The sequence below is a fragment of the Lissotriton helveticus genome, chromosome 3_1 (genome assembly GCF_964261635.1).
Source record: "Lissotriton helveticus chromosome 3_1, aLisHel1.1, whole genome shotgun sequence".
Lineage (NCBI taxonomy): Eukaryota > Metazoa > Chordata > Amphibia > Caudata > Salamandridae > Lissotriton > Lissotriton helveticus.
Genome location: NC_136061.1, coordinates 1,042,254,081 through 1,042,279,996, shown reverse-complemented (window position 1 = coordinate 1,042,279,996; position 25,916 = coordinate 1,042,254,081). Strand labels below are relative to the sequence as shown.

The 25,916-nt window shown below is 46.3% G+C and overlaps 1 protein-coding gene across 1 annotated transcript in view; it reads left to right on the top strand.

Moving 5' to 3' along the window:
• The window catches only part of MYO3B (myosin IIIB), a 2,563,893-nt gene that overhangs the window by 2,043,815 nt on the left and 494,162 nt on the right, over window positions 1-25,916 (top strand). Inside the window, exon 28 of the mRNA XM_078681588.1 lies at window positions 10,332-10,412. Within this exon, the coding sequence (XP_078537714.1) occupies window positions 10,332-10,412 (81 nt within the window). The remainder of the gene's footprint in view (window positions 1-10,331; window positions 10,413-25,916) is intronic.

Sequence of the window (25,916 nt, the reverse complement as noted above, 5' to 3'; positions counted from 1 at the left end):
TCAGCTTGAGGCATGGGATAAATTGAATGAGGCGGCAGAGTTAAAAAATTGCACATTGGGGCGTGGCTTGCAGCCAAGCATGGCTGCGGCTTAGAGGATTAGCTCCGTGACCAGAGCGGCCTCTCCGACCATCCGTCTTTTCATCCGACACACTACCCGTCTCTTTTGGGGAGCGCCTGAAGCCCGTGACCGGGCGGAATCAAATGCTGCAACTCCGGTGAAGATCCGACACCGGGAGACCGACTGAGCGCTGGCGACCTGCGTGGCCTGATCGGCAATCCGAAGCCGCGGGAGCAAGTACTGGGCCACCCCGACCGGAAGTGCGAGGCGTGGGGACTGGCCGGACCGGAAGTGCCCGATCGAAGAACTGCGGTGCAGCGCCGGACCAAAGCAAGCCGAAAGGGACGGCCGGGCCGCCGTTGCGGCTCCGCCTGCCGCGCCTGACCCCCATCGGATCCTACAATATTTGCCGAGGAAACGCACGGGACAGGGTGATGGGCGCCGCCGAGCCGGCGTGGCCTGGGACCCCGAAGAGTGAGGAACCCCCCGCGAGGAGCGGACGGGCGAAGGACTCACGTCTGGGGTAAGAGCCCCCCCCCACCCCATTGGAACACTTAGCTGACCTTCCCCGACGTATCCGTCGAGGGGGGCGAGAGTGGCGGTTGGGTCCCAGCGGCTCGCGGGACGACCAGGGCGGATCTGCCCACCGGTGTGGTGACAGGGAGCGAGAGGGTGCCAGAGGAGTGGGCGCTTGGAGGCCGGGCGCGGTGGGCACCTAACAGGTGGCGCTTACCCCCTGATTGAAGAGGCGCGACGCCTCGGGCACCGCGGGGAAGTACGTTAACTACAGTCCCCGACGCAGTGTATTTGCGCGGGGCACCTTGGACTGCTTCACGCATTATCTCCCCCTTGGGCACCGGAGCAAGGAAGGGCCATTGGTCGTAAGGCTGAAACAGGTGGCACAAGACTGCAAAACCTCTGAGATTGCGTCACCAGCTACGGTCATAACACACACGCGCAATCTTCTCCGGAGTGATGGCCGGGAAGGGGTCCAGAGGGAATGCGACGCAGACCCGCCTCGAGAAGTATGCCTACAACAAGGGAGCGTCCTCACCAACTGAGTGCAGGTCATCCGGCAAACACATGGGGGAAGGAGCTAGCGGAGGTTCGAAGGCGACGTTGGATGATGTGATGCGCACTTTGCAACAGGTGCAGACTACGGTGGGCTCCATCTCCACGGAGATCACCTTACTGAGGGCGGATCTTCACAAAGTTTCGGAAAAAGTGGGCTCGCTGGAGATAGTCACTAAATCACTGGTGGAGGACGTGTCGGAGCTACAGACGGCGATGGACCGTGTCAAGGCAGAGAACAGAGCGCTAAAAGACAAGCTGGACGACCAGGAAGGGAGGTCAAGACGCAACAACAAAAGAATTTTGGGAGTTCCGGAATCGGAAGGCACAGAAGCGACGGACTTATTTGTTGAGGAACTGATCAAAACCGAACTGAAGCCCAAGGGTCTATTGACGTTCTTCTCGGTGGAAAGAGCGCACAGAGTACCAGGGGGCAAACCACGGCTGGGAGCTCCTCCTAGACCCATTCTGGCGCGCATGTTCAACTTCCGCGACAGGGACGCCATACTGCAGGCGGCACGGAGATCCCCTCCGATCAAGATCCAGAATGCGACGCTAGCTTTCTTTCCGGACTACACCGCGGAGGTCGCGCGTCGAAGGAAGACGTTCCTGGATGTTAAAAGGGAACTGAGAGCCCGAGAGATTCCATACTCGATGATATTTCCGGCCAAACTACGAATAATAGCGGAAAACAAGACTTGGTTCTTTGACAATCCTGAGGTGGCGAGAGAATGGCTTGATGGGTGGAGGCCGACCGCCCAAAACCGCAGGGGGAACAGGAAAAAGGGTGACCAGGCGGAGAAGGGCCGCGCTGGCTCACCGGCCCCTGACCGCACGGAGGGAGAACGGTCAGATGAGTCGGGCAGACTGGAAGATGCTTCTGCGCTAGAATAATGTCCACCCGGTGGATACAAGTTGGTGGATATGAGCAATTGCGGCATGAGAGACTGCCCTTGGACATTGGGTGAAGGGCCCCCCGCAGAGAGTATGAGGGGCCGCAGGTCGTGGGGCACTCCTCCCCTCAACGAGCAAGTATCAAGTTTTCTTTAGGGGCTAAGCACTCTGCTAGGTTGGGGAGGCGGGCAGTTTTGGGTCCGTTTGGCATGAGGGCAGGGAGGGGGGGTACTCAAGAGGGGACGAGTTACATAGTTTATACCTCAGTGCAGGTGATGTTATTTGTTGTTAAGTTATTACAGACTGTACAAGGCTCGATACAGGGGGTGGATGCATGTTTAACACAGGATGAAGGAACACAATGCGAGATAGCTCTGCGCAAGGACACTGACATCTCCCGCTTTATGATTAAGATTTCCATAGTGGCGGTCAGGTTGGCTGCACCTGGAATTCCACCATGGCAAACAACACACGGGCAGACACTACAGGGATAGACCCCCACCAGCTGACACGGGTGGCTCCGTCGCAGGTTATGACTTGGAATGTAAGAGGTCTGGGGGACAAAATCAAGAGGGGCTTAGTGCTGCAGGGCATCAAGAGGGCTGCACCAGCATTGGTGCTACTACAGGAGACACACTTGGTGGGTACAGCTAGTCAGGCACTGAATAGGAAGGGATATCACATGGTGGTGCACTCTGACTTTACCTCGGGTTCGAGGGGGACGGGGATTCTGCTGCGTAGATCGTCACCGTTCTTACTCACCTCCACGAAAACGGACGATCAGGGCAGATTTGCGGCAGCTTGGGGCCAGTGGGAGGGTAAACCACTAACCATAGTATCGGTCTACATCCCCCCAGCACTACACAGCGTAGCGCTTCCTGCATTGGGGAAGTTCCTACTGGAGCTCCCGGAGGGTGACATGATTGTGGGGGGTGACTTTAATGCGGTAATGCACAACGCTCAGGACAGATTCCCGGTGCGGCAGACTGCCCCGGTCGCCTCCCGATTCAGAGAGTTCGTGGACTCACAGGGATTGGTAGATTTGTGGCGAGCGATGCACCCCAGTGAGCAACAGTATACATACTACTCGGCGACACATAATAGCCTCTCGCGCATTGACTACTTTTTCGCTTTAGGGGAGGGTCGTCTTAGCATAGATGCAGTTCACATCAAACCAAGGGGTATATCTGACCACTCCCCCCTAACCCTCACGCTATCGTGTCAGGAACGGGTGTGTAGACGATTGTATCAGTTAAGACCGGGATACTTAGCAGTCCCAGCGATAAAAAAGGAACTGAAAAAGGCAACCCATAACTATTTCGCCGAAAATGTGGATTCAGTGGACTCCCCCACTACCCTTTGGGAAGCATATAAAGCGGTTCTCAGGGGCCAAGCAATATCGACTATCGGTGGGTACAGGCGCACACAGGAACTAGAAACCGCACACTTGGAGCTCCGCCTGGCCGAGGCACACACAGCACACACGAAGGATCCGTCACCCGACACCCTACACTCCCTCCGGCTAAGTGAACAACTCCACACTGACCACCTGAAGAAGAGGGCCCTAGAACACATAACCGCTTCAACGCAGACAGTTTATGATGTGGGGGACAAGGCAAGTAGGCTACTGGCATGGCTGGAAAAGAAGGGGGGAGGAGCCAGGAGTATATTGCAACTGGCAGACAGGAATGGGGAGCTGCACACGCGACCAGCGGTGATAGTGGACCTGCTGGCGGACCACTTTCAGGAGGTGTATACCCCTGAGGATAGGGTCACGACAGAGATGGCGGAGGCAGCGCTGCGCGATGTGCCTACGCCGACCTTGTCACGGGATGCTGTGGAAGACCTCGACTCCGACTTCACAGTGGAGGAAGTTCAGGGAGCCATAAATATGATAAACTCAGGGAAAGCTGTGGGCCCCAACGGTGTCCCGGTTGAGTGGTGCAAGGTGATGTCGGACACGCTCAGCCCGCACCTGTTAGCCATGTACACAGACAGTCTGGCCAAGGGGGTATTGCCCCATGATCAACGACAGGCCATCATCGTGGCGATCCCAAAACCTGGCAAACCGCCGGAGGAATGTGGCTCCTATCGCCCGATCTCACTCCTCAATATAGAGGCTAAAATACTAGCGAAACTCCTAGCCACCAGGTTGATGCCGCACCTTGCCCAACTCATTCACCCGGATCAATCAGGCTTTATGCCACATAGAAGCACAGCTCTGAACCTCCGGCGAGTCCATGGAGCAATGGCCCGTGCATCGCTCTTGACTGCACCGACGGTCATTCTATCCTTGGATGCCAGGATGGCATTAGATATGGTGGAATGGGGATACCTTCTGGCGGTACTGGCTCATATGGGCTTTGGCCCCAAGTATATAGCTGGGTGCGTCTTCTGTATACAGATCCAGTGGCACGAGTGACGGCGAATGGACATATCTCCCGTGAGATACCTCTGAGCAGGGGGACGAGGCAGGGATGCCCGCTCTCGCCATTACTTTTTGCGTTGGCCCTTGAACCGCTAGCGGTGATACTTAGGGACACGACACTGTTGCGGGGGATCGTATGGGGAGGCGGATGGGAAGACAGGGTATCCCTGTACGCTGACGATATGTTACTCTACCTCACGGACCCCGACGACGGGATCCCTGCGTTGCTGGCAATTTGTGAGGAGCACGGGCGTACATCGGGATATCGGATAAACTGGACCAAGTCTGTCATGTACGTGTTGCGGGGTCCCCCCCCACGCTGCCGAATGGATGCCCCCTACTAACGGCGGGCTCCTCCTTTAAGTACCTGGGTATCCACGTCACGCGTGCCACCACAGTTTTTTACGCGAAAAACTTGCTGCCGCCATTGACTAGACTGAAAGGAGATGTCAGACATTGGAAGACCCTTCCGCTGACGTTGTTAGGTAGAGCGGCGCTGTTCAAAATGCTGGCGCTGCCTCGCTTCCTATATGTGTTAGAGAATGCCCCTAGTCTGATACCTGCGGATTATACCCGACAGGTGACAGCGGTGGTGAATAGCCTGCTGTGGGACGAGCGCCCGCCCCGAATAGCGCATGTTAAGCTCACGAGAGGCTGGTACGATGGAGGGATAGCTCTGCCTCACTTGCAACTTTATTATTGGGCGGCACAATTGAAAGTTGTTAATCAATGGCTTCATGCCCCACAGAATGACCCTGCGTACATGGCGGACAGACTTCAATTGGGAATGCCGGGTTTGCTGGCGCCGCTGTATCATAGAGGGAAAGCGAATAAGCTCATAGGGCCGACAAAACACACAGTGACACTATGGCACAGCGCGCAGGCGAAGCTTAAATGGAAGGGAGTCATAACGAACATGACGCCCTTGTGGGACACCAGGGCGCTTGGCAGCCTGAGGCAGTCCAAAGGTTTTGACGCATGGGATACCATAGGGATCTCAACGGTGGGTGACATGTGGGCGGAGGGTGGGGTGATCCCATTTACGCAACTGCAACAGACATATCAACTAGGCTCCACTGAAACATATCGCTATATCCAAATTCGGCACGCACTCATGGCAGCAATACCAGCGGGGACTGTAATACCGGAGTCTTCGCCGCTGGAAGATAGACTGCTGACAGATTTTATGCCTACGGGCGCCACCTCACTCACGTACCGTAAGATATTGCATAACCTGCCGGACCCCTTACTTAAATTGCGAGAAAAGTGGGTGGGAGAGTTGGGGGACATGGATGACACTGAATGGAATGAGGCGCTGGCCTCCCCCAGAGAGGCGGGTATCTCGGCGAGATTCCGTCTGGTCCAACTGAAGGTCCTCCACCGCATATACTTCACTAGGGCAACCCTATACAAACTGCACAGAACTGATAACCCGAACTGTCTGAGGGGATGTGGTGGGGAGGGTACCTTCTTACACACACTCTGGGAGTGCCCGAAAATTGCAGACTACTGGAGGCGCATAGTGCGCACCTTCGCGCAGACGCTTGCCACGACACTGGTGCCGGACCCCCGTATGGCCCTGCTGCACATATGGGGTCCGACGGACGTCACACGCCAGGGGAGGATATGGACGACGGTGTGTTGCATGGTGGCGAAGCGGGATATAGCACAAAAATGGGGGGCGGCGGGGACACCTACACTAAATCAATGGTGCAAGAACATGGATACGATTATGGTAACTGAAAGGGCGATATATAAAAAGAGGGCTAACCCACGCAAATGGAATGCGGTATGGACACCCTGGAATAAATACCGGGGAGACATTTGTGACCCTCTAACAGAAGATGAAGTGGATAGTTCAGATGGGGAGGACTCGGATGACTGAAGGTGGTGAATGTGCGCGGTGAGGGGCTCTTTAGCAACCCTGAAAGGCGGGGCAGTCTCCTGGCCGAAAAGCACTTACACTCGGAACACACACGAACAATAGAGCGGGAACGCAGGTGAACAGGTCATATGTATGGGGCAGAGCGATGGGTTGTACTCCACTATACTGTATCGTACGTTTTAAGTTGGTTTATGAAATACAAAAGTGAGAGTTATTAATTCGGGCTATTGATACTTCTTTGACTGCATAGAATAATCCGATACTGTTGCTGCCGGACCGCTGGTTGTCGGCTGAATAGCTGTGTATCATAATGTACGAATATGAATAGAAGTGGAGCCGGCCTCCGGGTTGTAGGCGAAGTGCTGTAATGATGTCAAAGGTTAATAAAACTCTTACGAACCAAAAATAAATAAAAATTGCACATTATTTTGGGCCACTGTTAATTGCCCGTTTCTCAAAGATGAGAAGGTTCCAGAATTAACTTCTATGATTAGTATGGAATCATGGATTGCCCACTTCTCTATTATCTTTGATTCAGACAAAGCCTTGGGTAATTGTATGGATGGATGGCCCATTGTCCCCCTGGACATTACTATTATAGAGGTACTGGACAGCATTAGAGCTAGCAAAGGGGGAAAGGCTCAGGGACCTGATGGGGTCCCCATTGATGTTTACAAAACAGCCCCGGATGTATGGGGCCCACTGCTGGTTATAGTTTTTAATGCAGCAGTATGTTATGGGATACCCGCGACCTGGGAGGAATCAATTATTATTCCCATATTTAAGAAAGGTGACCGGGGGGATGTGAAAAATTATCGTCCAATTTCTTTGTTGGACTCCTCGGTGAAAATTATGAGCCGGGTACTTCTGGTTAGATTGGAAGAATGGGCTGAAACTAACGGGATCTTAGCTAACTGCCAGTTTGGGTTTAGGAAAGGACGTGGAACAATTGAGCAGTGCTTAAATCTCGAACTTCTGATCGGAAAATATACCCAGGCAAAGAAGGGCTCTATTTATCTCTGTTTCGCAGATTTGAGTAGCGCTTTTGATATGGTGGACCACGCTATTCTCTGGACAAAACTGATCGAAATGGGGGCACCCGAGGGTATCATTTTCTTTTTGGCCCGCCTTTATGCCAAACTACGTACCAGCGTTAGATATGGCAGAAGCCGGGGAGTGTTCCACCAAATTTAATATCGGGAGGGGTATAAGACAGGAGTGTGTTTTAGCCCCCTTGCTTTTTACACTCTTCATAAATGAAGTAGACTCGGTTTTACAGACAGTAGCGGCAGATGTCCCGAGAGTTAATGATTTTAATGTTCCTGTATTACTCTACGCGTACGATGCCGTGCTGCTGGCAAGGACTCCGATTGGCCTTCAACGTTTGATGGACAGGTTTTCGCAATTTATTAAGGATAGAAAACTTGTGATTAATAAAAGCAAAACCTATGTTATGGAGTGTGGGCCTGGCCCGAGTAAGCCTCAGTCTTATTATATAGAAGGTCAAAGGGTCCAAAAAGTTGATAACTTTTGCTATCTCTGGATTACTTTTTCTAAGAATTGCAGTTGGGCCAGCGAGCATAAGAATGTTAAGATTAAGATGCTGAGGAGTGCCAACGGGGTGTTCACTTTTGCCACCAAAATAGGGAACAAATGGATTAAAGACATGCTTAAGATCTTTCAGTCCAGATGTCTTGCGGTTGCCCTTTATGGGGCTGGGGTTTGGGGTCAGGCCCCTGCTGGGAGCCTTCAGGTGGAGGAGAACGCCTTTTTAAAAAGATTATTGTGTCTGCCTAAATCTACTTCTAATGATTTAGTCCATAGAGGACTCGGAATCCAATACTTAAGTGATTTGATTCTTCTGAGACCTCTATTGTTGTGGCGCTCCATATGGCGGAAAGAGGAGACATCTCTAACTAGAGATATTATTAATGATTGTCTCACTGTGGATTACCATATAAAGATTCCCTGGATTAAATATATTATTGACAACTTCCAGGAATTCTATGGTCTTAATATTCTTACTGACCGATATGGCGCTGTAGACTTCTCTAAGTCTGATATGAAGAATATTTTTTTGAACTGTAAATCAGAGAGGAGGACCTGTAAGGAAGGCAAGTTATCCACCTGTGTCTTCTACAGCAGTATGAATGAAATAGGGGGCTATCAACAATATCTGACCCAAGTGACCAGAGTTTCCCATCTGTTTGTTTTAACTAGGTTAAGGATGGTGATTGTGCATAATTTAGTTGCTTTCCCTTCCGTGAACAAGCAACCCGTTGGCCCCTGTCCGTGTGACAATATCTCTGCACAAAGCACTATGCACTTTCTTCTGCTGTGTCAATTGTATGGGAATTATCGTAAAACCTATTTAAAACCGATTTTCGTCAAGTTTGGTGTAAGGACAATCCATGATTCTATGAAATTGCTTTTTAACCTGCACCATCCTGACGTCTGTTTTTTTACTGCTACCTTTTTGCTTAAAGCAATTAGCATTAGGAAAAGTATGAGTTTTTAAATATTTATTCTGTCCCCGCCTGTATATTATGTTTTGTTTTTAACAACGACTGTTAATTGCTTATGTAAATTGTACTGTAACTGTGACCTGTTTTTACTACTATGTGTGCTTTTATGGACATTCTTTTATGTTCCGAATAAAGCCTTATGAAATGAAGAGTGTGGCTTAAAAACACGTAAGCTATATAAATCTGTGCTTAGCATAGTCTGCCGCCTGACTGTTATTTTGCTGCCTCTTTTATTGCCTCCAGAAAATATTGCAACAATAGCCAGCCAGGAATATTGGCTTTGTCAGTGGTTATTAGTTGCATAAGATGAATAAGCAACATCTACGGCTTCCTTGTATATAATATTGAAAATGTTCCAGTTCTGACATGATGAGACTGTGAAAGAATTATAATGAATCTCTTTGAAGTTTCATTGAAGGTAGCGAAGGAGGTCACTGCTGCAGAGTTAAGATTTGTTTTTCACTCTGAGGGTGAGGGCAAAAATGGAGAGTGGGCCCGTCTCATCACCTGCTTTTCAGAACTTTCATCCATTGTGCAGACACTGAATCAATGTTTTTGCAGGCAAACTTAAGGACATGAATATAGGGACCCTTTTGAATGTCCATTTTAATTCACTACCTGGTCTGAGACTCGAGTGAACCAGCACACTTTAAACCTGCTCCATCCACTTGTACACGCTGATTCTGCTCCTCTGCGTAAACCTCTTGTTTCACTTACGTACACACACCTATCTGCTCGCCCCTCACTCTATTTAGTGTGTCCTACCCCTTTAATCCCCCTCTCTGCTCCCTTTCTACTTGTCCTAGGTGAACAGTTTCCATTGTGATGCGCCAACATCGCCATTCAATCTTTTGCTCTACACCTAGCAGGATATTCTGCTTTTCATTGATACAGGGGGAGGGCACCCTTCACAGCAAGGGCACTTCAATAAACTTTCTATTTGCTGCCATCAACATGGAGATGCAGCCATTAGGCCCCCAGAGCCTGCAGGGGAGATTGCTGAAACAAAACAAAAATACAAACTCTTAGGGGGCCCCCTGGGCCTCAATAGTCTGGAGTCTTTAAAGGTGCGAGGCCCCACGGCTGCGAGCAGGCTTGGGGCCCTGGGCAGCTGCCCATGCTGCCCATGCCTAGCGTCGGCCCTGGAAAGCTGTCTCTGATGCGTAGGTTGCCTCCTTTCTTAAAGAATCCAGTCGGGTGGAATAGAATGTATGTATAGTGTTTGCTTTGAGTGAGGAACCCTGCCAGGCTGAAGGAGCGCAACACAGGGTTTGCCCTATACGTGCCCTTGAATTACATCGAAGATTCATAGCCTGCCCATAGGGAGCCGTGTATCCATCTAGGACTCTAGTTTTACGAGCAATATTAGACTGGCTCCAAATTAAAATAACAAAAGTCATTATTATTATTATTTATGTATTTATTACACAAAGCAGTTCCATCACAGTGTAGTTTTTTGTGTTTTCAGCTTGGCGAGGATATGACGCACGCAAAAAATACAAGAAAACCCAAAGCACGCGAACTGCAGCGGCCGTGCACATCCAGTCAGGTAAGGCAAACACCGTCCTTCGTCCGAGAAACATCTGATGATTTCATGAACGGTTTGAACACGCGCTCATCCTATGACGATTGAAAATCCGCGAGCCTGTACTTTTTTGCGTTTAGAGTGAGTGTGCTCTCACAGGTTCAAGGTGATGGCTATCATTTGCCAATATGACATGCTGTGAATTTATTTATATTCACATTCACATTTTGGGCCACTGCACTAAGTGCAGCTAAAAGAATTGTGCTGACAAGCACGTACCTTAAGAACCCTAAATACTTTCAAATTTGTCAGATTTGTGTAATCCATTTCATACTGGACATCTCTGTTCATCCATATTCTAGCATCAAACGTTCTCTCTCTCACATCTTTTAACTTCATACACAATTCCTGCATAGACACAGTCAAAAAATAATGAAATAGAAGAAATACTCTGGTTCCAACACATGGCATCAAAACTAGGGGGACCGCCTTACACTTTGTCATTATGGAACGCCCGGATTTCCTTTTACAACCTAAGGCATTCGAGGTGATGTCATCTTGGTTTGCTTCCACTGAAGTAATTACACTAACACCTGAAAGCAATGATTTGTAGGTTAATGGTCCAGGACTGAAAAAAGTGTCCATGATAACATGGAGAGAGGTGGTCACACTAATCAAAACACTACCCAAATAGGTTATGTAGGGTCTCCAGCCCCAGGGGCTAATACTTTACTACATACGCTTTTTAGGGGACACAGGATTCCCACACATTTCACCAGACTGCTGTGACCATGTTAAAAGCCTATGGTGGGGAGTCTACATGGATAGCATTGTTGTTTACAGCCAAAAATGTAATCATCAGAGGAATGTTGCAGCAGGGGCAGAACAGTTGTATTGGCAACCTCTGTAAATGCATTGTCACCAGGAAACATGTTTGAAGCCAGGGTTGCATAGCAGGACTGAAGACAGACTTGCCCCAAAATGATCAACATAGCCAACAACATCCTGTCTCTCCACACGAGGACCTGCCATTAGTTGGATTGTATTGCCACTGTCTTGTTGACATGTCTTCAGGATCAACCTGTCTACCAAAGATTCATTCAAAGAAATAAATAATCCCGTCAGGATGGATAGCATGAAGCAACAGAAGCAGCCTCTTAGGGTCTAATAGACGCTTTGCACAATAAACTGGTTATTATGACACCCACTTACTCTAGGACTTTTATATACCATACAGATGCCCTAGGGTAATATTTAAAGGCAGATACCATTTATTTGCATCCATTGCATTGCCATGCCATATGCTTATACTGTTCCTCTCCTCTTGGACTACCATTGCATTGGAGACCATCTCATTATGGGTCATTTCGTTTAAAGACTATAACGTGGAGGCGTGGGAGGTCCCACGCGGAATCCTGAGGAGCTCCTGAAAGGTCTCAGCCTTAAGGGTTTCAAAAAATACTCAGATGTGTGTCCAAAGTTTACTGTTCGAGTTTTAATCCAGGTAGTCATATATTAAAAGTCATATAGACAAAACGTGGATACTTCAGTGAAGGCACACCACCCACATCCGTAGCCCAGGCTACCAGGAGCAAAACCAACTTGTCATAAACATATCTCGAACTGTACTATCTGCCAATCAAAAGAAAGTACTACAAAAAGGGACATCTTTTGTCCCCACTTACCACACTAACGAACTAGAGACTGAAATTTGTTTTTTCAAATTCATGCGAAGTTTGCGTCTACGCCACTTTTTCACTAACGTGAATCCTCCCATCGGTCCGACCATGCAACACGCCTGTAAAGATTTGAAAAGCAAGAGTTCTTTCCAGGCTCCAGTAAGCCACAAAATCCTGGATTCGTATGAAACCATCACTCTTAAGGCTCTACGAGATAACTTTAAGAAGGTTCCCCCCAAGATTAAGATTTTCAGCACCAGTGATTACAGGGCTTTACGTGATATCACCAACAACAAAGAAATCACCTGCTGCAAAGCTGATAAAGGTGGCGCCTTAGTAATATTGGACCATGACTTTTACCAATCCAGTGTAACCGCTCATGTGAGTAACTTTGAACTATACATGAAGTTGAATTCTGACCCTACTGATGCTTTCGCTAAAATTCTAAGAACGATCCTAGAGAAGGCCATGAACTTGGGAACCATTTCGCCAAAAGATTTGAAATATTTGACTCAACCTAATCCGAAATGTCCCAGCATTCACATGCTGCCCAAAATTCACAAGAGCCTACACCAACCCCCATTCAGACCGATAGTCTCCACAAAAACGTCTATCCATGAACCCATTGGGAAGTTCGTGGACATGTACCTTCAACCTATTGTGAAAGAAATGTCCACCTACTTACGTGATTCTACCGACTTTTTGAATAAAGTGAACAATGTGACCCTGAACCTGAATACTACACACACGTTAGTCACGATTGACGTATGTGCACTATATACCTCTATACCTCACAACAGGGGTATCAATGCCTTGGAATCATTTTTACTGGACCACCCGATTGATGAAGATCTCAAAATACTAATTTTGGAACTCATGCACTTCATGCTGTATCACAGCTATTTCAGTTGGAACAATGAGTTTTTCTTGCAACTAGTTGGAACCGCGATGGGAAATTGTGCTGCACCCAGCTATGCCAATCTTTTTATGCACCGTTTGGAAATCGACCACATACTGGGAAATGTTCTCTGGCACACCAAAATCCGGTCTTACTGGAGATACATAGATGACATTTTTCTTATTTGGGCTGGTCCCCCTGAAGAGATTCTGGAGTTTTTGGCCTACCTCAACCGGGTAGATGACCACATTCAATTTACTCACCACATTAACCCCAACTGTCTGTCTTTCCTGGACATTTTAGTCACCATTGACAATGGCAAAATAAAAACCTCTCTGTATGTCAAAGAAACTGATCGCAATAATGCGTTGTTATACACCAGCTGTCACCCAACTCCCTTGAAGAAACACCTACCTTTTTCTCAGCTATTACGGGCTGAAAGAATTTGCTCGGATCACGATGAATATTCGAATTTCGAAACCAACATTCTACATAAATACAGAGACAGGAAATACCCTGATGCTGTCCTATCTGCTGCACAGGAACGCGTAAGACTAAAGACAAGGGAAGACTTTTTGACGTTGAATCCCCGCCAGAAAAAAACTGAGCGACCTGTATTTGTATCCAAATATTCATCAACCAGTCCTATCATCAAAGAGACCATTTTACGCAACTGGTCAATGATACAATTAGAACCGGACTTTCAAGGAATCTTCAATAGCACTCCCTTGTTCGCCTACCAAAGAGCGAAGAATCTGAAAAACATGTTAGAATTTACCCCATCAGCTACCATTTCTGTTTTTTCTGGAACCAAACCATGTCATAATTACAGCCATTGCAACAACATAATCAGGGGTAACTCCATCAACCATCCTCGAACCGGAAAAATGATACATCTTAAAACCAATGCCACATGCGATTCCATGAACCTGGTGTACCTACTGAAATGCCCTTGTGGCTTACCCTACGTGGGAAAAACTGAGAGAAAACTGAAGATCCGTTTAACGGAACACAAAAGTACCATCAGAACAAAAAACTTGAAGTCTCCTTTAGCGGCACACTTTGTATCAGCCTCACACAACATCAGCCAGCTAAGGTTCCTTGCACTAGAGGTTGTTCCCATGAGACCGGGAGTCGACAATCACAAGAGGTTGTTGCAACGTGAACTGATTTGGATTAAACTGTTGGATTCCTGCCAACCCACGGGACTTAATGACCATATTGAATACAGTTGTTTTCTATGAATGTTTGCTCTTCCCTGTTTTCCTCTCTGTCCCACATACTGTATAGTACTTCCTATCCCTCCTACGCTGAACCTCTTGTGTCTCCCAGAATGCATTTGACCCCACTTAATACTTCTTCTTCTTCTTTTTTCACACATTCTGACATTTAATTTCTGTCTTCCATAATCTGCTCTGCATCAATTTTCAATTCCTGTTTACTTATGCTTAGATACCTTTATCTTTCCCTTATCTTTTTTCCATCTGTTATTCCACATTTGTTTATCGTGTATATACAACTGATGCATTCCGAGTGTACCGATATTATCCAAATTTTTTGTTGGCCCGTGTGCGGTTTATTTTACTTTCATTGGTTTTTCTTCCATAGGCTCAACCAGCTATCGTATTTTTTAACCTTGCATTTTTTAACCTTGTATTTTCTTCACTCTTCACGTTTTATTAATTTCTTCAATTCATTAATACGTTTCTCACACCAGATTCGAACCTTGAACCACTTGGGTGGCTGAGCACTCTCTTCACCTTACCTCTATCGTTTACCGACGAGTCTTTTTTCCATGTTTTTCCCGGACGTCACTCGTAACCGAGTCCGTCCTTTATGTCATACACTCCTTTGCTAGGCGGCGAACACCATCACTTTTCCTGTTTGCGGCTACGTTATAGTTTCCTTGTCATATGCGGTTTTTGGTAAGTTATATTCAACCGGTAACGCTCCCGAATGCTCTTGGGCTGCACATTTGTCCCACAATAATCAGTTCGTTGATAATTTCGCATGAACCTAGCACATTGCGCCGTTCACTAAAAGCACCCGGCGATTTCTCTTATCGTCTATTTTTTCTCCAGGTGGTTATTACTATTCGTCCATCACCTTGTTTTTATGCACTTTTTGTTGAATTACTCATAGTGTCACAACGTGGTGTTATCTTCTAATTCCACTCGTTGTTCATCATGCACAAGACGTTCTACCCCCGGCGATTTTCCTTGTTTATATTTTTGAGGTCAGGGCCCCACCCTAAAACGATGTCTATTTCCTTCACAGATCCCCTGACGAAGGGACGGTGGTCCCGAAATGCATAGGGATTAATTGCATATTGAAACTCACTTGTTGTACTCACTGAAGTATCCACGTTTTGTCTATATGACTTTTAATATATGACTACCTGGATTAAAACTCGAACAGTAAACTTTGGACACACATCTGAGTATTTTTTGAAACCCTTAAGGCTGAGACCTTTCAGGAGCTCCTCAGGATTCCGCGTGGGACCTCCCACGCCTCCACGTTATAGTCTTTCAAGTTCGTCTCTAACAGCCGGAAGAGATGCATTCCTGAGGCGCCCATAAAACGCATTCAATATCGTTTTTGCTTTACCTATTGTTGAACATACGTATAACCCCAGGTGTGCCACACCACCTTTCTGTTTCTGTTCATTTCGTTTAAAGTCACACAATGAAAAATATGTAAGGAATATTATATTGATAATATTTTTACGATAGGATTAGTAGGTAACAAGTAAGCGGATAAGGATTAAGACCTAAGACGGTAAAATGCTGTGTGTAGGTGAGCAAGGGGTCAAAGGTGAGGCTAAGTGTAAGTGATTAAGAGTAAAGGATTAAGTTGGTAGGGCAGGGTTTAAGGGTAAAAGTGGTATTTAATCAAAGAGGGTGAGGGATTAAATGTAAGGGGTTAACAGCGAAGGGTAAGGTGCAAAGTGGCAAAGGTAAGGGTTTAGGATATGGGCTAAAGGGCAGGGGGCTATGGTCCCTCTAATTTGTTTCCGCTCTGTGTGGCAGTGTAAGACCTCTGTGTACTACAGCCAAGTCTATGTGCAAGAAAGAACTGATCATGCATGCAAGTGCAGCGATCAGATAACTAAATCTCCGGCAATCACCACTCCAAATGTTTGTTTCCAACAATAGTGAAAACAGATGAATTTTACACATACATCTACACCTAAGAGGGGGTTTCAACACTTTTGCAATGTAGCTACTCACCATCATGACCTACATTTTTACTCTAGTGGCACTTACACTCTAGGTTTAGTAAAAAACAGGACTCAGAGGCATGCATGTTTATTAGATTTTACTGAAGGTAAAGTGTCATGGTTGCAGTGACCTAAAAGGGTTAGAGCTGGGTAATGCAGCCTTTGTGGCCCCAGAATAGGGAGATTTGGGTGGTGGTATTAGCTTCAACAACTTGCAATGAGAAAACATCCCCCAAAGTGATCCTAATGGAAAACAATTTATAAGGGACTAATGAATCATCTTACCTGGAAGAGCATGAGCCTCTTCTCCGTGAAGTTCAGGATCATCATGGTGATCGTGGCCAGGTAGGAGCACGGGCTCTTGGCATGACGTTGTTTGGTTTTCTACCACTTTACTTTCTCCTTCTGGCCTTGCTTCCTCTGAGTCTAGTCCCCCTCTCCCAGGCTGTTCACCTTCATGGAATCCAGGACCGTCACAGGTGCTAGGTCTTTGGTTCTTGAACTCCACACTATCCACTTTCTTAAAAATCTCTACAATAACACCATCAGTGCCCCCTCACTCCTAGACAGACCTGCTAAAACACTCTCTTCATTGACGTTGCTGTCTGCTGAGCAACCATGAAGCTGGGACCGCAGGTGAAAGCATTTGCCGCATCACACTGAGTTCCAACTAGGGCACATCATGTTTTTTAATTGTTGAACAATTTTGAGAACTGCTTGACTTGGCTGTCAAAGTCGGGTTTAAAAGGGTACTGGGCTCAGACTGTGACATTACTGAAAGCTTCTGCTGTTAATCCTTGAAACTAAAAATTGGGTGTCTCTTTGCGACTTGATTGTGGAGTGAAATCCTACAAGAAAACGAGTAGGGTAAAAAAGGCTATGCAGCATGTAGCTAGCCATGAGAAGTGTGTCATTTTATACAAGACATTACAGTGAATTCATTTATTGTGTTCAAGTACTCACTATCTCATTGGAGTTGGTTGTTAAATTTGAATTCAAACAAAGTGATCTGCTAGCTCCCAACTACAAAAACTACAATGCAAATTATGTCACTTTTAATTCAGTCTGCCGTATAACATAGACGTAAAGTTGTGTTGTACTGGTTACATACACACAGATGTATTTACTCCTGTGGGCCGAATCAAGGAAGATAGTTTAAGAAAATTGCATTAATACAGACTGGCCTAGTCATCGTATGTCAGTTCACTCAATCAGGGTATTATAAGTGCGTTATTCACCTGTGGGGGTCTCAAGGCGCTGAAGGGAAGGACGGAATCAGCAGATCTGTACAGCTGAAGAGCCAGGTCTTGAGAGTCTTTCTGAAGGTGTTCAGGGAGGGGGCGCATCTGATGTCTTCTGGGAGCTCGTTCCACGTCTTGGCTGCAATATGGGAGAAGGATCTTCCACCTGCTCTGGCTCTGTGGATGCGTGGGGTTTCAGCCAGTGCGAGGTTAGAAGATCTGGGGTCCCTTTTGGGTACGTGGAAGTTGATTCTGTTGTTGGGGTATTTGGGTCTGGTGTTGTGCAGGCATTTGTAGGCATGGGTGAGGATTTTGAAGGTGATTCTTTTCTCCACAGGGAGCCAGTGGAGTCTTCGTAGGTGTTGGGTGATGTGTTCGTGCCGGGCGATGCTGAGGATGAGCCTGGCGGTGGTGTTCTGTATCTTCTGGAGATTGCGGAGTAGGGACTTGTTTATGACGGCGTAGAGCGCGTTTCCATAGTCAAGTCTGCTGGTGATGAGTGCATGGGTGACTGTCTTCCTTGACCCAGGGGGGATCCACTTGAAAACCTTGCGGAGGGTGTTGAAGCAGCTGAAGGTGATGACGTTGACCTGTCGGTTCATGGTGAGGGATGAGTCGAGTACGATGCAGAGGTTTTTGACGTGGTCCGTGGTGGTCGGTGGGCTTCCGAGGACGGTCGACCATCAGGTGTTGTCCCATGCTGAGGGGGTGGTTCCAAGGATGAGGACTTCTGTTTTATCGGCGTTGAGTTTTAAGCAGCTGTTGGTCATCCAGAGTGCGACGTCCTGCATCCCTTTCTTGAAGTTGAGTCTGGCGGTGGTGGGGTCTTTGGCGAGGGAGAGGATGAATTGGGTGTCGTCAGCGTATGATACAATTTTCAGGCCGTGTTAATGGATGATGGGGCCATGTAGACGTTGAAGAGGGTCTGGCTTAGAGAAGACCCCAGGGGGACTCCGCAGGTGATATCCGTGGGATCGGAGAGGAAAGGTGGCAGTCTGATTCTTTGGCTCCTTCCGGTGAGGAATGATCGGTACCAGTCTAGGGTTGTTCCTTGTATGCTGGCGTTGTTTAGTCTGGCGACAAGTGTGTGGTGGGAGACGGTGTCGAAGGCTGCTGATAGGTTGAGTAGGATGAGGGCTGGGGAGTAGCCTTGGTCCAGGAGGGTGCAGCTGTTGTCTTTGGCGGCGAGAAGGGCGGTCTTGGTGCTGTGGGTGCTTCAAATTCCAGATTGGGACGGGTCGCGGATGGTATTGTCTTCCATGAAGTGTGTCCGTTCCCTGTTGACTATTTTCTCCGCGACTTTGGCCGCGAAGGGGCTGAGCGAGATGGGCCGGTAGTTATTGAGGTTGGTGGAGTCTGCTGTGGGTTCTTGAGCAGGTTGCCTGACTTCTGCACGTTTCAAGTCGTCTGGGAAGGTACCTGTTTCGAAGGTGGTGTTGATGGTGCATTGTAGTTCGGGTGCGATGGTGGTGGCTGTTCTGTGGTAGATGTGTTGAGGTCAGGGGTCTGTGGGGGCCCCTGAGTGGAAGCCTTTCATGGTTGAGGTGGTGTCTTCGGCCGTGATTGGTGTCCAGGTGGAGATGGTGGGCTGGCTGCTGTGTCTGGAGGCGGGCTGGCTGTGGCGTCTGGTGGATGGTCGACTAAGTTGTCGTAAAGGTTTTTGATCTTGAAGTGGAAGTGGGTTCCAAGCTTGTCGCAGAGGTCTTGGGACGGAGTGATGTCTACGGCTTCCCTGTGGGGGTTGGTGAATTCCTGGATGCCAATGAACAGTTCCTTGGAGTTGGTGGAGTTGATGAGGATTGGTCAGCAATCCTCCGGTCAGCAATTGGTATGCTGGGATTGTTTTTTAAATGCTGGGGTTTTTGCATCCATGTAAGCTCAGGTTCTAAGGAGGTGTTTATATTAGGCCATTATGGAGAACTCTGGAGATGAGGCTGATGGAAGTGTGAGATTTGCAGAATAACTTATAGTGGCTTAGATTGGTATTCAGAATCCTGAGCATCCAATTATGGCCCCACTGCAGAACGCACAGAGCATTGGTGCCATTGTAACTGTGATTATATGAAAAAGCGTGAGAAGGAGTAACAAAGCGCATTAAACAGTGACAGGGAAAAGGTAAATGAACATGCAGTTCTTATTGGTGATTGTGACACTGAAAACCACAGTTGCAGTTACTTTTCTTTTTGCCAGGCTCGCTTTCGTGATTACCCACTTTTTTCATCCCACTTAAAGCTGCTATGACAAGTTTTATTTCTCTTTTCACTGGCAGAACGCTTTATACATTATAAAATAGACCAAACCCTTTTGTGCCATGGAAGGGATAGGGGTCAGAAATGAACAACTGTCTGCAGCTCACTGCTGAGAATCGAGTGGGTAGAGGTGGGAGAGCCAACAAATTAACAGGAAGAACTGAGCCAAAGGTAGGCTGTGACTCTAAGCGCCTATGTACGAGATGAGCCCTCAAAATATTTGACATTTAAATCAAACAATCATCACGTTAGACTATGATAAGTTCTCTGCAAGTTTTTACATGCTGGAGCTTTTCACGTTAGCAGATCAGTTTATTTAAAAGGTATTTATTAAAAATGGGAGTATGTAAACATGAACTGAGAAACATTCCTACCCCAGCTCTGATGACAATGCCATAAGCGAACAAAGAGGCAAGTCAGTTGTCATGCAAGCAGTATCGGTAGCCTAGCTTTTAATTAAAGATGGAGCAACCTCTATATGCTGTTAAATAAATATGTTTTTTTATGGATTGCACATTCTGAATTCAAGTATTAGAACTGGTCTCATGTGATAACAAACAAAAAGGATGCTCAGTGAAATAATGTATTTGCCTAGAATCACATAAGTTGCTCAAGCAGGAATTGATACTAGATGTTCAAGTTTCATGCTTAGCAATTCATCTACTAGAAAGGTATTTCTTTCTGCCATCAAAGGATGATGCTTTGTGCATAAATGGTTTGTGCTTAATTGCTTAAGGATGTGATTAGATGTTGGTAACAGGCAGAATCCACAGTTTATTTTGCACAGTTTTACATAACACGGACATTGGATAATTTTACCCAGAGCTTTACAACAGATACTGTATACTATTTTTATCATCACCACTGCCAACAATAGATACATTCCTGGAGAAGGATTTGGATGCCTCTGCTACTGCTGAACCCTTGCAGGCCCTCAGCCCCTGACAGTAATACAGCAAGAAGCTTGTATAACAGCTGCCTGCTCCAAGCTCCGTGACACACTGTGGCAAAACCGGTGCAGCCGAGAGGAAGGCTCTCAAAGTCATTTTACCTGCGTTCTGCTTATCCACACGGCCTTAAACTCCTTTAATTTCACATTCCAAGAAAGTGACAATCCCTTAACTGGCAAGGAACAGTGAAGTGTACGTTTTGGGAGAGTGTGTGCGCGCTGGGAGTAGGAAGAGTGCGTGCCCGCGCGAGCGCACATTCTACAGGGAACAAAAGTAGGGGGTAAAGGGTTAAGGACTTAAATGTAAAGGGCAGGAGCTTAATGATAAGGGGTTATGAGAGCACATAATGGGGAAGGGGAAGGGTTAAGGGTAAAGTGTATGAGATTAAGGGTATAAGGCACCAGAGTAAAGAATGAGAATTAGGTTAAGGGGATATGGGTTAACTGGTTATGGCGGGATATGGGTTAACTGGTTATGTTAAGGGTAAGAGGCTAGAGAGATTGAGAGATTTATAGTGTGGGCTTTCTTCGTGGAAAGGTTTGGGGTGATCCATCAAGCTGGACCTGTGAAAAAGGGGTGCCCAAAAATGCAAAATCCCCATGCATTTTTCACTTTTTTGGAATGCAATACCATGAAAACTGCTGAACGTAATTACACCAAATTTGGAAGGAAGGAAGCTAGATCATAGTCCAGAAAGTATGCTTTATATGATATGATGTATATCTGTTCAGTAGTTTATGAAAAAGGTTGAAAAATATCATAAATGTTGATGGTTTGGTTGGAAGGACGTTTGCAAAAGTGCGGCAAGCACAACTTAAAAAAATAGAGTGTTCTGATTGGCCTAGAGGGCCTTTTTTCCCTTTGACCACCTTGCTCCTGTGGGTGAAATGGTACAGTGGGAGCAAGAGCTCTGATTGATTGGCCGCAACATGAAAGAAAATAATGCTGCAGTCATTACAGGACTCAGGGAACTAAGTCTGCTGTCTTGAAGATTTATTAAAAAATAATATAATGGGGCAGGATAGGGATACCCTGCCCCCATAGCCCTTGAGGCATCACCCCTGGGGCCAACATATTAACAAATAAAATAAAAAATATTAGCGATTCTGTCATTCTCCTGCAGGATTGCAGAAAAAAGAAATACAAAACGACTGCCCCCATATTTTTTTACGTTAAATGATCCCGGTGTGCATTTGCCCCCCCCCCCATATATTAGCAAAAGGGGAGAGGATGCACAGCTTCCCTTCCCAAGCCTTTACGAGACCCTGGAGACTCCACCCTCTGGGTCAAAGTAATAATGGGAGTTGGCATGCAGCCAACACCCTGTGCCTCAATGATGCCCGGTAGACCCCATCCATTGAATACCAAATAAAGAGGTAGAGGGCGGGCGGTCCTCCCCGAGCCACGGTAGGGGCCAAGTGACCCCATCCCCAGGTCCAATTTTTAAAAAGACACCCTCCACAAGCCTCCTCAGACCCCGGGGAACACAACCACTGGGGCCCTATACTGTACAGTGCAGCAGGAAGCCCACTGCTGGAGACTGTGGTTCCGTGCCTGGGAGACTGCCATGCCAATTATGGTGCTGGCTTGGGAGCAGGCTGGTACCATGGGCTCTTCCCACAGCCCCCAATGGAGTCAGCTGTGCTGGTGCCCCGGGTAGGCACCAGGGTACCCACCTACAATTTTTTTCAAAAAGGACAACTCCCACCAGGTATGCTGAGGACCTAGGGCTCCCCTGCCAATCACAACAGAAGTGTAGCTTTTGATGCCCTGAGTGGGCACAAGGGCACCCACTCACACATGATGGGTGCTGGCTGGGATGCCAGCTGAGGCCGAGGGTTCATGTGTCTCCCACCCTGCCCCAACCATATTTAAACAAATGAGTGTTCTGGGTGGGCACAAATGTGAATAATCAATGAACAGCAGCAGCCTCTCATTTATTATTTACTGCTCCTTGAAGGATCGCCGCATAATGCCCAGTGAGGACTATTTAATCTTGTTTAGCTTAGTGATGTCCCAAGAAGGGGCAGAAGTACCACCAAGCATTTTGTGTTAATGTAGTGGGGTTTGCAGGGAGTTCAGCAACCCCCGAGCTACATCTCCTGGATCATTAAATCCATGACCCTATGAAAACTTACCATATTTTGCCAAAAAGACTTAGCTAGAGCTTTATGCTCTTCAGACGGAGTGCAAGGCTTCTTTATGATTGTTTTATGATTGCATTTTGTGGGCTTAAAAATGTAAAAGAAAGACTTAGGGGGTCATTAGGATGGCGGCCGAACTTTGCCCGCCCGCCATCCTGACGGGGATTGGGACCGCCCACCATAAGGGCGGGGGTCCCATGGGTGGTATTAGGATGTGTGCACCCCCCACCCCTCCTTCACTTTGGGGGTCTGCAGGGGGCCCCCAAAGTGAAGACCACATGCCTTTAATGCCGCTACGGAAAGGCATTGTAAAATGCCCATCATAATATGGCTGGCGGTGTCTGATAGACACCGCCACCATATTATTCCTTTTCCACCCCGGCCGCAAGGCGACCGGGGCGGAAAAGCAGCGGACGGTCTTTCCGTTCGCCAAGGTCCCCCCCGTCATACTAATATGGCGGGGGGAAAACGAGTGAGGATGTCGGGCGGATTGCCCCCGCCAGGCTGGCGGTGGCTACCGCCAGCCTGGCGGGGGCAATCCGCCCGACATCCTAATGGGCCCCTTGGAGTGATGTTGAATTTTTTTTAAAACATGTCTCTGACTCATTCTTTTAACATTTTCCAGCCCACAAAATGCAATCATAAAAGCTATGTAAAAACAAAGGCTCACAGACATGTTGATTTTCTTTTTTTTATTGAAGTGTTACTAAATATTTTTTATTCACTGTTTGAATTATTGAAATATACAGTTGATTAAAAATATTGGTAATTTTTGGACAAGGATGATAGATCTTCTTTATATATATTGTTATGCTCACCCCTTAAGCTAATAAGCCCACTTTTTATATTTTGGTATTGTGATTCTTTGACAAAGTCAGTGCCAGAGTGCAGCCAGGACCGGCAAGAACAAACGCACACTGCACTTGCCCGAAGGCCGTGTGTAGTTGCATGTAGGTCTCTTGTGGGGTTTTGGGTGCTGGTCCTTGATGCAGGCCAGGCTGTGTGCCCAACCCCACCCTGTGCAAGGCAGACGGCCACGTGCAGACGGGGTAGGGCACTTGCAGTGGGTTGGGCACTGGGCCTGTGGATGACTTTATTTTGATTACAAAGTTTCACTATACCTTAAAAAACTGTAAATTCCACATTAAAAAACAACGGTAAAAGTGACATTATAGTTAGGAATTGTAATTATCTCTTACTTTAAAAAAAAATAATTCACTGGAAAAATGTGTGCCTTTAAAAATAACTAGAACTCATGCCCTCACCATGCAATGAACTGCTTATGACCTTCACATATTACAAAACTCTGTTCAGTGACATCATTGATAGCATTACTGATGACATTATTGAAGAAAACTGAACTGACATCATTGATGATAACACTATGAATGGCGAGGCATGAGTTATAGTTACTTGAGATAACTATAACAGGTACATTTCAGTTTTTTTTTGTTTTAAAATGTTGTTATCCCAAAAATGTTCACCTAACTATAATGTTACTTTAACCTTTATTTTTTCCAGTACACTGAACTAAATTGAGGTAGTTATAACTTGTGACCACACCATGCACTACTTGTGATTTCACATATTACATCACTCATAACATCTTTAAATTACATCATTGATGGCATTAATGATAACATCTTAAATAACATTATTGATGATCACAGATTACATCATGCAGTCGTTGTGAAACCGACCTTTAGGGATTGTGGATTTAAGGTAATTTATCAAGCTATACCTATGGACGATTTTCTATTCACCTTAATGATATTATCCTCTTAAAGACTTGATATGACCCACAATTTTAGGTGCAGAGTTTGACAGGTATACATGGCCACTGTAAAGACATCTTCTGTAAAGCCCTATGGACAATACTCTGTAGTTTAGTAAAATGCACTACAAATGTCCATTTCGTAGATGGGCATAATGCCATACAGCCATACACTCATGTTTACACCAACAGTATGAGATAAACCACCTCTAAGTGTGGTACCCTTCCATTCTACATTATTCAATATTCTGCAGTGCAGCAAAATCTTTAGTGAAGTTCTGAAATTTAAAAAAACAGAGCTTATTGAATTTGTTTATATCACTGTATTACAACTCTTTAAAACTGGCACTTGGCTAGATATTCACTGGTGGCTAATGTATCGTCAACAGCAGCTTTGGCCTTTCTCACACCTTTTTTCAAAACTTGCTTTGCCTTCAAGCCACAACCTGCTTGCAAACATACCTCTGGATCCCATCACGTTACCTCAGCCTTTACCTTGTTTCACCTGGATTACTTCTTCCAGCCCTAACGTTAGTGATTTGTAAACAGTGCACCATGTAACTTCTAAAAAGCACAGTTGCACTTGTCTCCAGAGTTTAGGTTAATTCTATGCTTTTGACCCAAACATGTACACTCAGTAACTCTGCTATATATGAGTGATGTCATCAACGACGTCATTTAACATGTTATGAGTAATGTAATATGTGAGGTCATATGCAGTGCATGGTGCAGGCAAAAGTTACAGTTAGCTCAGATCTTTTTTCAACACCTAATTATAATATCACTTTAACTTACATTTTTTCAGTGAATTTCTATATTTTAGTTAACGTAAGTTATCACCTTATTGCCATACCAACTATAACATACTTATGCTGGTCACTCTTTTTATCTATTGCCTCTTTACAAATTATTGTGCCTCATATTACTAAAAATCCACACCTTCCCTCATATTTATACCTAAATTAACATCTTCATCCTCATTTACTCCAGCCTGCTCTTCAGGAAAAGTTTTAAATTCAAGTGGCTCACTTTTGTCTTGAATCCAAAATGTTAGAGCTCAAGTTGTCCTTTAGAACTCTGTGGTTACACTGTTGTTGATTACTAGACAAATAACTCACACAGTTTGCTTCTTTTGTTGGAAGTACATGTTTGACTCTGCATGTCAGAATGTTTCACTGAAATTGACAGTAAAGATATTTGAGTACTCATAGAAAATGTGGCCTAGTTTTATCTTTCTAGATCACGATCCATGATTTCTATGAAAAGGAAACCACTGATGTATTACTTTACTGCAGTATCCTCTGTAGATCTGCTTTCAGTTTTACAACCTTGATTCCATCAAGATAGAATTCAGGTGTGTTACACTTTTTTAA